Source organism: Anas platyrhynchos, chromosome 10 (assembly GCF_047663525.1).
Source record: "Anas platyrhynchos isolate ZD024472 breed Pekin duck chromosome 10, IASCAAS_PekinDuck_T2T, whole genome shotgun sequence".
Lineage (NCBI taxonomy): Eukaryota > Metazoa > Chordata > Aves > Anseriformes > Anatidae > Anas > Anas platyrhynchos.
This window is the reverse complement of record NC_092596.1, coordinates 22464124-22478641: the sequence shown is the minus strand read 5'-3', so window position 1 is coordinate 22478641 and position 14518 is coordinate 22464124. Positions and strand designations below refer to the sequence as shown.

At 37.3% G+C, this 14518-nt stretch overlaps 2 protein-coding genes across 3 annotated transcripts in view; both read left to right on the top strand.

Annotated features, from left to right (window-relative positions):
* The first annotated feature begins 330 nt into the window (after positions 1 to 330).
* APOOL (apolipoprotein O like) lies at positions 331 to 14290 on the top strand. Of its 2 annotated transcripts, XR_011811623.1 has the most exons (10): positions 331 to 478; positions 3706 to 3807; positions 4402 to 4521; positions 6030 to 6084; positions 7024 to 7122; positions 8262 to 8353; positions 9275 to 9361; positions 10403 to 10556; positions 11928 to 12114; positions 13639 to 14290. XR_011811623.1 is itself a non-coding variant. In XM_027465072.3 (9 exons), the coding sequence occupies exons 1-9, from the start codon at positions 467 to 469 to the stop codon at positions 12023 to 12025; spliced, it is 819 nt and encodes a 272-aa protein (XP_027320873.2). In that variant the 5' UTR covers positions 331 to 466; the 3' UTR covers positions 12026 to 12333. The 2 variants fall into 2 exon arrangements, 1 of the variants encoding a protein (XP_027320873.2); XM_027465072.3 differs by lacking the exon at positions 13639 to 14290 and having other exon boundaries at positions 11928 to 12333.
* The window catches only part of LOC110351314 (meprin A subunit beta), a 16323-nt gene continuing 15415 nt past the window's right edge, over positions 13611 to 14518 (top strand). The window contains exon 1 of the mRNA XM_038184004.2: positions 13611 to 13753. The gene's annotated coding sequence lies outside the window, so the exon portion shown is untranslated. The remainder of the gene's footprint in view (positions 13754 to 14518) is intronic.

Here is a 14518-nt window from a genome sequence, read left to right as displayed (position 1 = left end):
GAAAAAGAGTAATAAAAGTCAGGCCTCAGGCCTGGGTCCAACGTAGGCAGCAGCTGATGCACTCCCTCACTTGGGCTCGGGTCTTCCAGCTGTTTGAACAACAAACCGTGGCTGCTTCACGTAAACAGCCCTGAGAAAACTTTTTATGTTTCCTTGGTTAAAGCAAATGCGGTTTACACGTTTTGTTTCTCTCATGTTTTAAAATGGGGACACTTGGGATTTGTGCTTTGTGACTGCAGCAGCATCAGTGACCCTGACCCAGAACGTTTCTAAACCGAACGTTTCCTACAGCCAGGAGAGGTAACGGTGACCAGAGCCACAGCTTTTAAGGTTAATTTAAGGTTATCAGCTCGCCTCAGACCCGACGCGGCCGCTGCGCTCCGCCCGGCGCGGGAGGAGCCCGGGGCCGCCTCCGAGAGCCCGGCCCGCCTGGCCCGCCCCGCGGCCGCCAGGGGCTGTCGCTAAGATGGCGACCAAGGTGAGTGCCGCCTGGCGGGGGGAGGGCGCTGCCGCGGCGGCTCCCCCGGCCCGGGGCTCCCCGCAGGGAGGCACCCGCGGCCCGGGGCGAAGCTTGAGGGCACCTCGGGGCCTCCTGCGCCGGGGGTCGGGCGCCGCTCGGCTGGGGAGGCGCAGGGGGGAGGCCGCGGGGCGTACTGCGGGCCGGCCGCCCTGCGGCTCCTGTGGCCCCTGCGCGGCTTCTCCTCTCCGGGGCCGGGAGCAGGAGGCTGGAGCACGGGGCAGTGGAGCTGGAGGCGCAGTGGGAGTTCGGAGGCCTCGGCATCGCGCCCCTCCGGTACGGAACGGGTGCCCCAAGGAGCTGGCTGCAGAGCTGCTGCGTTGTGCCCGGGGAATAAAAGGAGTGTTTCTCTTCGGGCCGTTCTCCGTATAACTAAGGCTTTCTGAAATGCCTTCAGCTCCTTATTGGAGAGTTGAAATACCGTCAGGATACTTGCTTGGTACTAGAATTGTAAGGGTAGCACATCACTGAAGCACACTGTTACAAGTTAACTTGGTCACAAGTACCTAAAAGGTCTTTAACTATAGATCATATAGTGTGTTAAACAGGGCAAAATGTGCATGTAGAGATCAAGGCTTTCTCTCGAATACGTACGTGGGTTTTCCAGTCTTCACAGTCCAACTGAGGAATAGGTTGCTCACACGTGAATCTTCATACTTTTATGAAGTATTTACAATGCATGTGCATCTGCAGGGAAAGACACGATGCAAATGAGGACAGCCGACAGAATGGAAATGAAGCCTTTTACCTCAGGCTGTACCTGAAAAAGGAAACCATTTGGCTTCACCATGTGCTTGGTGATCCTGAAGTAATATTGTCGAGTACATAGATTTGAATGATTCAGTACCTTTGGATAAGTGACGTGAATGTGTGTGGTGTTATTTACTATGAAAAATTAATAGATTTCCATTGTCATTAAGTTTACCCTCTCTGTTGGTTACCATCTAGCAGACAAAGATCAACTCAACTTACTTAAACTCTGTGGATTTGTTTTTGAAGTGGAAGGACACTTTGTTGCACCTATGTGCATGTTTTGTAGATGTCTTGTAAATAAACACGTGTGAACCAAAGCTTCTAATGATCTTCCTGTCTCATGTAACATGTGGGAAAAATAAAAAGGATCAGAGACAGTTTTCTGCTCCAAATCAAGACATCTAAGTGATAATAGAAAACTATAAGCCCATGCCTATCATTCATTTAATAACACCTCTCCAATGAAAATGTGGCATGAAGCAGCTGCTAAAATTTTAATCTCATTTTAATCTGGCTAGTAGATCCTGGTTTTGGGACAGAGAAGGGATATGTAAGATAGACACGTGTGTCAGGTCTTTGCATATAGGCCACTTCTTTGATTTCCTCTGGTCATTTGGAAGTTTGTTTCGACCTTCTGGAGAAGTTTCCTTGTTTGTGCACCAGTTCTTGAAGCAGAATTGTGCATTTGTGGAGTTTCATTTTTTTCCTAAGTAGGGCATGAAGGCATGTAACCGGTGATATCTGTAATTCTGGTGATGTTTAGATCTATATTCATGTTGAATTTATCTCCAGAAAGTGTCATCTGGGCTCCTGGTTTTTATAATTTCTGTTGTTTAGATCTATTGCCATGAGGGACAGAGTGATTTTCTTCTGTTACTTTCATAGGCGTAGGTCAGAGCGTTAATTCAGATAGCAGAACTATTATTAAAATGCAGAGCAGATGTTGAGCTGAACTCGTTCAATTTTGTTTTTTTAAAGGCGAATTCAAATACTTCCCAAGTTTATTAGCAAGAGGTTTTTTTGTTGTTTTGAATCTGTAATTGACTGAAATTCTGGAGTTGTTTCACTGATTGACCTTGCAATTCCAGCATTTTTACAGCCTGCAGATGTTTTTCTCTGTATTTCTTTCTTAGCCTTTGATAGGACTACATGATCCTGTAGTTTCTTAGTTCTCTATAATGTCTTGAAGATATCATAGGTAAATTATCTTATTTTAATCAAATATTTTTCAGAAATTCATAATAATAAAGTAAAAATATCTTAGCTAATTTACATATTTGTAATATACGTAGTCATTCAACAAGGAGGATAACACGCCTTAGTGAAGCCCACTGAATGTAGGCAAGGTGATGTTGCTTTCCTTTCTCCTCGGCTCTGTGATTTCCATGGAAAAGGAGTGAAAACTTCTTGCAGTGGTTGTGCCAACAGAAGCGTTAGGTAGTAGAGCTGATTTTTAAACATTTATGCATTAGTCTTCAGGCACCCAAAAGCAAAGCAATTAGTGTCAGTCAGGAATTGGACTGCTTTCAGCATTCACATTTCAGCTTCCTGTGTTACACTTAGAAAGTCACAGCAGAGTTTGTAGTGCTCAAACAACTTAATCAGGTGTAAGTGAACAACGTAACTTTTTTGTGCATTCTCACTTCTTTAAATTTTAGTTTGCTTCTAGTATCTATTGCAAATTGGTATGCTGGCTTGGTAGCACCTTGTACTGAAATGGGTTATCTGAATTAAAGGACATCTGAAATAGTTTTCTTTAATAATATAAAAGCCAGGCCTTTCCTTGAGGACTGCTTTATCTTCATGGACCATCTTCTGTAGCTCATGTTGTGCTGTTTCGCTCTCTGTAATATTAACTCAAGGACGGTTATTGTGTTAGTTGGTTCATATTGGAACTATTGCCATCCTCTTCCACCTATTTGCTGCATCCTGGGGGTTTCCAGTGCTAGGAAAGATCCTGAGCACCCACAGGGCTTCCTGGGGACGTTCTCGGGTTGCCTGGGGTGTGGTGAGATGGCAGTGGTGAGTGCTCTGTGACAGCGTATGCCAGCGTGCTTAGTGCACCTCCAATTGGAATGCTAAGGCAGTGAGGTTAAAAAAAAAACAGTTCATATGAAGCTGTATTTGAATTTAAGCTAGATTAGAACTTAATTTATCATAATGGGTGATGATTGAAGTGGCACTGATCATAAAATCCTCCCTCGTATTCTAGATAGAACTTGTCCTTGGTGATTCCTAGCTTTTTCTTTACCATTGGTATTTCAGAAAGTGTTTGAAATATGGGGAGGTTTTTGAAAGTATGCTATTTTTAAAAAGTTTTGAAAGTGACTAATTTAATCCCATATTTGATCAAGCACAATACTATGGTAAAATTCAGATTGTATTGCAGTGAAGTTTTTATTTCTACTTTAACTCCCTTTTTTCATCTGTCTCAGGTGGTAAAGCTGGCAGCTGTTTCTTCTGGTCTACCATTTGCATGTACTGTATATGCAGCAACAGAAAAAGAATCCAAAAGTCAGCTGGTGAAGCCAAATCAAGTAAGACCTTGTCATTCTTGAACAGAATGCTAGAAAAATCTACAAATATCTTTCCACTGATTTTTATTACCCAGTAAATAAAATACATACTTGAGTATTATGTGATAATTTACATTATCTCCTAAATAATTGGCCTCTACAGCACAAATAAAACATGAAGAGTGTGTGCTAGTGAGGTTTTATCTCATTTTGATTATTACATTATTTCCAGACTTAAGCCAGGTAAAATAAAAGAGTATAATCCTTGCTCGTAAGTCTTTTCCTATCATACAGTTTCTAGCAATAAATTATGTGTATCTTACAGCTCTTCTGGTTTATGCTTACGATGAATAAAATATATTTTTATCATACTCAGTAATTCTACTTCTTGGAACTTGTACAATACTTTCTGTTTTTATTTCTGAAGAATTAACCTGTAGTCACACTTGTGTAATGCAATTTTCTAAATGTAAAAGAGCGCGTTTTAATCTGCAGACATTGCTGTAATTGGAAGACTAAAGATTTGTGGTCTTGAAAAACATTATTCAGTGTAGATAAATACTACTCGGTATACAAAACATTCTCTCTGCAGTCCAGTTATGCTTTTCTTTCCAGCTTCCAATTTACAGCTCACCACTTCTGAAATTGAAATACATTGAAGAACAGCCTGGTCACTTGCAGAAGCAATTCTCTTCAGTAAGACAGGCAACTGGCCGCTACATTGGATGGTGTAAGGTAAGAAGTACCTCTATCCAAGGTTTCCTATAATTCACTAGACTAAAACCTTCAAACAACATCATACTTATTTATTTATTTATTTTCAGTTTCTTGTATTAGGAGAGACCTGTAATTTAAGATGCAAAAATGAACCGTTCTCTCATAGTCCTCTACTGTTCTTTTAATAGGGAACCTGTGCATTCTTCCTGTTTTCTGAATCAAAAGGCAGGAAGATCAAATAGGTCCCTTTCAGTCAGTACTCAGGTGTATCTAGGCCAGCCCACAGTGTCAAGTTTGCTTGACATTTGCAGCAAGAATTACATAGTTTACTTCTTGCCAGCATAACTCTATTGCATTTGGGATTCTGAAATCCCAGGTACAGTCTCTATAGAGAGAGAGAGCTGCTTTCAAATGACTGGTTAAAAGACCTGATTCAGGTACTTTAGGAAAGACAAACTGAATGAATCCAGTATTACAGCTAAAGCAGGATATTACTAGCTGTTTGTCAAAAATATGTCACAACTCTATTACTGACTATTCTAGTCACGGAAGAAGATGTGATACCTGTCACCATTCTCTTGATTGCTAGTCAATGGCAGCCTCTTACGCTGACTGCTGTTAATATATGAAATGTTATACTTCTATTTTCCTATTACAAACAAAATAGACCTGAGCAGAAAAAGACAGAAATCAAAATGTGTACATGTATTTTCTGTCAATTCCACTTCCAATGGTCTCTGAAAATTCTATTGACTACATAACTGAAACAAGTTAGTTATAAGTCTGTATCAAACTTTTCCATGCCCTTAATTGGGAAGTGTCAGGGGCTGACTAGCAGGGACCTCTGGTGGCACAAATTCAGTGTTACTACAAATACTTTTTCAGTGATAAAATTCATTATTCTTTTTTTTTTAATCTCTTAATGAACGTGTATTTACTTGATTTGTGTAGCAATCTGAGGACAAATATACTAATAATAGGATAAAGAACAACTTGTAATTAAGTTGACTGATTTGAAAGGAGTAATGCAAACTAGTTGAATGCATCTCTTAAACCAAATGAGCATTGCATATCTTCAGCGAAACTGAGCACCATTTTCACAATCTACAGATGAAGTCAGAGAAACTTACCCAATATAGCAGGGGAAGAGGAGATTGTATTTTCTAATTGAATTGTCTTATGTTACACAGGTAGCATCCAGATGTTTTGCTGCACTACAGTCTTGTTGGTTAAACACAAAGATGTTAATTTTGAAAATGCTCTCATGTAATTAAACAATTTCTCTTTAATATAATATGGAGGGAAGTTTTAAAAAATGCAAGTTTGGTGGTCAAACAGAATAGTCTCAACATAGCTACTGTAAAGTTCACTAATCTGTTGTGTTGTGGGGTTGTTTGTTTTTGAAAAGTTATGTTATATTTGTTTATCTCACTCTTTTGGTCCTTATGTACCTACTGGCTAGTTCTGTACTGAAAGCGTCTACTTTTGCAAAGTATTTACATTTATTTTATTTTGCTTTTCTATAGGATGCTTTTTTGTTTGTTAAAAATGGAATAATGGATTCAATTCAGTTTGGGAAAGGTAGGCAAGTCAAGAATTTCTTAACTAAACATTTTCTGTTGATTCTTCTAGCAACTTAGAAAACTGGTCAAAACAGTAAATTGTACTTAAAGAGGAAAAAAAAGATGGAAGGAGACTGCACTGGGATATTTTGGGGAGATGTAAAAAAAGGTTACTAGAGCCACTGCTAATTCATTATATCACTGTGGAGTTTCATTTCTGTTCTCAAGTGAGAAAAATTACCAACTATGTAGTATTTCTTATTCCTTTGTATTTTTTCTTATTCCTTTGTTTTTTTTTCTCCATATTTTGAGATCTTGTGATATATTCTGTTTTTTCAGATTTAGAATTTTCTGTGGCCTGTCAAAACATTAGATTTTATTGTGATTGTGATGAGAGAAGGTACAGAGAACATCTCCTTTGCCTTGCATTCTGCAAAATGTTTTCTGAAGTTTGGGTAAGGGAGTGACTCTTGAGTAGGTAGCACATTGGCAATGCTAACTCTTATTTTAATTTGTAAACTTTTGAGTATAGAGTTAAATAATTGCTCAAATCTGAAACTAAAGATGAGTAATTTTCTATCCCAGTAATATACTGGGAAATTCAAAAATATTAATTAATCTATATTAACTCACAGTAAAATCACAACTTAAAGCTATGTTTTTCTTTTTGTTTCTTAAGGATTAGCATTTTATAAAACATACATAAGTATCTAAGGAGAAAATTTCTTAGTTTACTGCTGTGCTTCGAGGACTGGGATTCTGGTCCCGGCTAACACAGGCTTCAGATTGTGCACCTGGAAAATAAGGCATCTTCATTCATTAACACAAACTCCAGTGTTGGACTGTTTTCAGTTTTGGATATTTGTAATTTTATTTCCACTTTTATTTCCTAAGTTGGATATAAAAGATAAAGAGTAGTGTTGAATTACTATACTTTTTTTTTTTTTTTTTTATTAAGATGCTTATGTTTACCTGAAGAATCCACCACCAGAATTTCTTCCCAAAGTTGGCATGATTACAATATCAGGCCTAGCTGGTGTAGTGCTGGCGAGAAAAGGTAGGGTTGCTTTTTTTTTTTTTTGCTTATTTTCATCATTGATGTGTTAAATATTTAGCATGTACTACTTTTGTCAAAAGATTTTTCTGAAATTGAGGGAAAAAAAATAACTATTACTTAAATAAAATCCTTCCTGATCAATTCAAAGGACATCATGAAATGTTTCTTTAAGATGATGACTAAGATCCACTAGAGCAGGACTATGTAGCCATTTTTGATGGTGGAATTGACAGCAATTCACTTGATCTGAGTTTGTTCATTATTGGTTTTCAACGTGTGTGTATATGGGAAGGAATTTGGAGACAAATTAATAAGACTGTTGAGTATAGTGAAAACAAAGAGAATCTAGAGAAAAGTACCTACTACAGATTGTTGGCATTTAGCTACTAGGTATGAGAGAATATACATCAGATGGCATGACTTCAGCAACTTTGAAATCAAAAGGGGAATTTCAGGCTTACATCATCCTCTTTTCTCAAGATAAATATTAAAGGAATAATACTTATCCTGCTAGAAAATACTGTTCAGAAAATGTTCATCTGTAATACCTGAGTGCACATGTGTTTTCTGAGAATTTTGCGAAGCAAATGAGTTCATCGTGATTTTGGTAAATTACTAAAAGGATTCTTATTGTATTCCTATTGCTTTTCAGTGGACAGTCATTAAAAAAAATAATAATTAAGAATGTGCTTTCAGGGCTTCTTGACAGCAAACAGTAACTCTTGAGAATGGCCCAGCCATTCTCACGTTGGAATAAAGAGGCCGAAGTTTCCAGCTTCCTGCCTTCTCCAAATCCTACATACAGTCTGTGTCCTTGAAAGTGTGCGTGGAACTAGTGAAGAATCACTGCAGCTCCTAACTCACACAGGCATTATTCTCATTTTTCAGAGTTTTGGAAAATCTGGTCTCTGGGATTGCTTCTCATTCAGGAAACCAACTTTGAGAATACCAATTCCCTCTTACAAACCTGGCTGTTTACTGAATACTAATCGTTTTCTGCATTCCCTCCTTCAGCCATAGTGGGGATAAATTGGATATAAACAATTGTTAGGGGTTAAACAATTGTGTTTAATTGATACTACCACTTAGATTTATGTTACTTTAGTGTCTAATTATTTGGAATATTTGTTTTTATACAGGTTCTAGATTTAAGAAAATTGCTTATCCATTGGGACTTACTACTTTAGGAATTTCAGTTTGCTACCCAGCTCAGTCAGTACTAATTGCTAAGGTAAGTTTCCTCGTGTTTTAATGTTGAATTAACAGAGAACTCAGTCACAACATTGCAGTTTCACTTGATTTAAGTGTCAATTTTTGGGCACCCTTATATTACTAAACTGCTAAGAGCTTTTATTTGTTTGTTTGTTTTTCTTATGTACAAATCAATGAGGATTACAGTTTCTCAAGAGTCATTGGGGGACTTCCTTGACTTGTTGTTTTAAAACTTTTATGTCAGGGTTGGAAGAATCAGAAATGAATAGGAATGCTACACTGCACATCAATCATAACCTAGCTTGGGAAGCTAAGTCCGTGTTTCCTGTCTGCTTACATTATGCTTCAACACAATTTTTTGTGGTTGCAGCTGTGAAATACTATGTATCTACAGAGCACTTATAACATTTCTCCTTATTCAATGCAGTATTATAAAATTACTTTTCTAAAATATGAAAGACTGAAGGATTTGGACATTTTAAAGCAAAGAATTGCTTGCTTCCATGGGCCAGGTCATCTTTTGAAGTTTTTTTTTTTTTCCCTTTTGTGTTACTGTCTTTGATCATTTCCAAAATAGTGAGGCAAGTCTGGATTCCTGTAAAGCTGGTGTTGCAGTCTATTGTGCTAACATTTACAAAACACTATTCTGACGGGGTTTTGATTTTATTTTGAATAGATGTATATATTTTGATTTTATTTGGATGGATATGTGTGTATATATATGAATGCTTCCTGTGGACTTCTAATAGCAATGTATATGCTATCTAGGATTTGCTTGATATAAGAGAAATATGTGCTAGATTTTAAAAAGTAGATGATTACAATATGTCTTAACTCAGTATGGTGTTGAGCATGTTCTCATTGAAATAAGATGTGCTGCGTTTGAATGGTTAAAGCTGTTTTGAAATTGTGGGTTGTTTGTTTCTTTTTTTTTAAATAGGTAACAGGGAAAAAGGTATCCTGTGCAAGCCATCAAATCTATGAGGCAGTACGATCACTGTGGGCAAAAAAGGAGGATGTCTCCAAGGTAGGCTTTCTGAAACAATGACCATAACTCATAAATGCAAAGGAAGAAATAAGTAAATGAGAAGGTCAAGTACCATTCTGCTGAGAAGTATAATCAGTAAGATTACTGATAGCATTAAGGGAGGCGCAAAAACCCTTCTGATATTTTTGTAATTTCATTGTTTAGTTAATGTAAGGTTTGTTACACCTCTCAAACCAATAGACACTCAGATCCTCTGTACGCTTCGACAAGCACAAAAATGCACAAGAGAAGAGTGAGTTTCTCTTGGAGCTTCTTTTGAGCTTGGCAAAAGTTAACCCATTCTGATTCAAGGTTTGGTCCTGAGGAGATCACTGAATTTAAGATAGAGAAGATATATAGAATTAGCACAGATATGACTTGTCTTTAAACATATCAGTGAAGGTAGTTCCACAGTCCTTTCAGGATGTCTGTTTAAATTACTCTGTGATTTAAATTGTGTTCATCTCAGATTGAGCTTATTTTTTTCTTGTCCTGTTCTTGTTGCAGCCATAGTGAAGAGGTCGTTAACCTCTTTATATTGACCTATTGCATATGGAAAATTTATCTATTTTTGCTTGCCATTATCTTCTTCGTAGAATAACCTATTACTTTATATTACTAGGGAGATGTGTCTTTTTATCTTCTGTTAACTAAGGGCAGTGTTCTAAGTGTTCTGTAAGATCTAAATATTTTTTCTGTCTTGTGTAAGACTATAGATTCCTCATGTGTAAAGAACAGTGACTTTGTGAAGTAATGTGAGGGTCTCAGGTATAAACAAGATCAGACTGAAGTATGCATTCATGAAATTGCTTACATGTGAATTTGAAGTTATGCTATCTGAACTGGGGGGAGGTTTTATGCAGGTTTGTTTGTGTTTGTTTTTGTTTCACAGCTGTGTCCACTGCATGCAACTGACTAATATTACCAGCTGAATGTCATTGTATGATCTCATATCTGAAAATAATTTAATAAAAGATAAGCTTTCAGATAACCTTATTTTGCAGTAATGTATTAAGCATTTTATTCATGTTTGGTTCACAGCTGCAGCAAGAGTCGAAATCAGTTAAACAAGAAGATAAGAAGAAAGAAATTTCTAATACAAAACCTGAATCTGCTTTTGAGTCAAGATCATTTAATAGAACAGAATCTTCTCCAATAGAGTCTTGGAGTACTAAAGATCCAGTGCCTTCATCAGGTGAATTAAAAATTCAAACTGTAATCTCAGTTACAACATGCAAATTGGAGGCAGGTTCTGAATTCCTTGGATTCATTTTGTAGTTACCATTGCTTTAAAATGGAACAGGCTGTCATAGTGTATTATTCTTGAAAATATATTGAAGACAGAATCATTTAATAACTATATCACAGCCTCAGGGAGATAATTTTCTCACTGTGGAATCTGTCAGATTTTGAAAATTATTATATATTTTTTGTTCTTCCTCAGTAATGTTTTCTTTCACTCCATGCGGTTTGTGCTGTATTGCATATTGCTAGCAATGAGATCATGTCATCAAGTACTTCTGTAAAATACCTACTTTACGTTATCTTTCTATGCCAGAATTTAAGGATTATTGCTGGATTTTTATTTGTGAAAACAGCTAATTTGAATTAATGTTCATTTTTCTCTATGTGTTCTTTATCTTCAGATGTTGGTAAAAGAGGAATAAGTAAATGACAGATAAAGCACTGGATTTGGTTTTGCTAGTTTTCTGCAGTGGTGCTCCCCATACATTAGTTCCCCGTGGAATTAGTTCACATCCCTAAAACAGACGTTCCCTAAATTAATCTGGTTTGTCAGCGAGCTTTATTTTCATTTGTCCAAACAAAGCAAAGTTTTTAGGGGAACATAGCGCCATTTATTAAACCAACTGATAATGTAGCTGGAAAAGATACGGAGCAGTATTAGGAGGCACGGTCCTAGATAAACCTGGCATCGTATTCACAAAGGTCCTCCATAACGACAGTATCGGTAAATGTGTCAGTGTTTGTGCCTTGACATGCAGGTTGAGCGTGAGGGCTACACGTTTTACTAATCTTAGTCTTTTTGAAGTCATAAAGTGAAACAATGTAAGTGTGTTTTTCTCCATTTGGAATCCTTACCATATGGCTGTGAGTGGCTGTGCAGCAGTTTCAAGGAAGATTCAGCTGTGCCGGGGGGTCAGCTGTGCTCCTGGGAGCAGCGTGGGCAGAAAGAATCAAGACTTCTTCCACATCCTAAGCTTTCCCTTCCTTTCCATCTGTAGGGCAAAGCATCGCTAATTCTTCTCTCACCTTGTGGTGTTCAGGAGCTCCATCTGCTGTTGTACGCTAATAATTACAACATTACAGAATGACAGAAAGTCTGAGGTTGGAAGGGACCTCTGAAGATCATCTAGTCCAACAGCCCTGACAACCATTATTTCGTCGGTCTGTGACACTTACACAGTTTTAACTAGAACATGTGTATTTTTGGTCATTCGTAACAGCTTAATTCAGTAATTCTCAAAATGCGTCAATAAACTTTTTTTTTAGAGCTCAAAAATATATTAAATATATTTTGTTAATGCTTCTTTCATGTTTTTAACAGGAACAGGGAAGACGACAAAATTTAAACCTGACCCAAAACTTATGGACCATGGTCAGTCCAACCCAGAAGACGTGGATATGTACAGTACAAGAAGCTAAGATGTCTGCTTATAAATCTTCGCAAAGTATTACAGATAAGGGGGAGGGAAGAAGGGAAGGAATGATCCTTGTGACTCATGCTCTGTGAGGTATAATTTAATCAGGTATTTTCATATATCCCAGTTTGTATTATTGCCTCGCATGATTCTGTTTAATGAATATTTAGTTTCTCACTACCAATGAGCAGTGAGAATTCACTCGTATTCAGTGTAACTAGTGCGACACTGAGAAAATGAGATTTGTCAGTGTCTTCTCACAGTGAGGTTTCTCTGTGCCAAACATGTTAATAAATGACATTTCACAAAGGAGATCTGAAAATGTAAACGTATTTCTATACTTGAGCTCAGATTTTCACTGATAGAAGAATGTGATTGATGGGGTTAGAGAGGCTTCTTTGTTTCTTTTTCACTTTCAGCTCTGGAATGAAGTGCAACTTCTTATTGTTCTGAGTAGCCTTAAAAGATTAGTTGTTTTATCATATGATTAGCATTATCTGTAATGCTTGTATAAACAAGTCAGTTCTTTTCATTGCAAAGTCATTTGTTGTTGTTTACCTCTTTCACAAAGGTAAATGGAAACTGAACTTCTTGTCTTGCATGCTTGTTTTGTGGTCAAATGTCACTTAAGTTGGGAAACACACAACTGATCTCTAAAACATCCATTATGGATTATGCATTAGCTTCTACCTACTTCTAATACTTGGAAGAACTGTATGCAAATTGCTTAATGCATGAGAATGATACTGCTTCAATTTACATAGAGTGAATTAGAAATGTTTAGGAAATGGAAACCTGCTATAGTTTGGAGGGTTAAAGTAAGAAATGCAGAAATGGTTAAAAGTGCTGACAAATCTGTAAAAACGCTGAAGTAGTAGGCAGTGAGAACAGAAAGTGAGAACACCACTATGCAGACAGATGGTTTGCTTGGGAGTCTTAAACCCCAAAGAAGCACTGCCTCAAACGAGCATATTTTCAGTGCTGGGGTGTGAAGGGATATTTGTTCCTGTTCTCAATAAGAATAGGTTTCACAACCTGATTCCTTCTTCTCAGGCTGCTTCTGCAAAGACAGAAGATTTAATACAGGCAAACAGTGTTCCTTGTGTTACTGTGGAACTAGCAAAAGTAGTGAGGGGATATTGCATGATGGGATGTGCACAAAGCAGAAATGCTGAATAAAAGCAAATCACAAGTAAGGCTTTTACGGTGGCTCAAACACAGATCTGATATTTTGGTATCCAAATTTGGGCCTATACAGAGTCCAACACAAAGTCAGTAAATGTGAGATACAAAAAACGATTTCAGTTAGTTAAACTTGCTTGGGATGCCTGAGTTAGTCATATGTTTTGTTTCTTTAATCACTTCTTAAGGCGCAGGAAACTGTCAGAGTTCAGGCAGCAATCAGAGGATATTAAGTCAATCTTCACAGAACCAGACAAGATGCAGAGAGTTCCATCACAGAGAGAGCAGTAGAAAAATTAGATGGCTGGTTGTATATGCCATTTTCAGGGAAACGTTTGAAGACATAAGGCAGGAAATGAAAGTGATGAAGAAATGGTCATTTTCAAGTGCAAGACTGGATGGCCAGTATTGTCTATCTCTGTCTCTGGCCCCTAGGTCAGATTCTGGATTAAAATAAAAGGCAAAACCATCTCCTCTACACATAGATTCTATTTAAATTCTAACTTACGTCCTTCAAGTGATGTGCTAACACAAGAAGTCAACAAGAAAGGTAAGAGGTGATGCAGATTTGCATTGTTTACTGTGGTGACATTTTTCAGGATGCAGAGGGAAACTGTGCATAGAAATTACTTTTCTGGGAGCAGGGGAAGAAGCTCCCTTGGATAGCTGTTAAGGAACAGGCATAGGCAGCCCTGTACTAGAGTGCAAAAAGCTTCCCTGATTTTTTTTTGTAACTTAACCTTACAGCTTAACCTAAAAGCTTGATAGAGTTCCTTTCATATTAGAATTACACAGTACCACAATAGAAGTAAGAATATATATTGTATTTTTTATATGATGTAAATTATATATTTTTGAAAAGTCCAATAAAGAACGAGTCACAAGATAATATTTTATAAATATTTTTAAATTAATGCATGCTCTTTTATTTAAGATTTATTTTATTACTTACACAGAGATTTGGAGTTTGTTGATTCTTTTTTTTTCTTCATTAACGTAAAACCAATTGTGGTACTTTACTTTGTGCTATCGTTGTGAAGCACCTGAAAATAAAAGGTGATAAGATGCTTTTAAACATTAAGTTTAACTTCCATGTGTTTCCTCAGTTGTAGAGCAAATATTCTGTTCCTTTTCTTTAAAGTACATAGTAAATGTTAATCGGTAAACATGGCTAAGTCACACCCATGTCACCAATGCTCGGAAGAAAATAACTTCATCTGAGAAGTGCTGAAACATGTATTCCTGGAACAAATCATCAAAGCAACATGCAGGACATATTAATACACACTATTCAGTTGTTTGTGCTTGTGTGTTA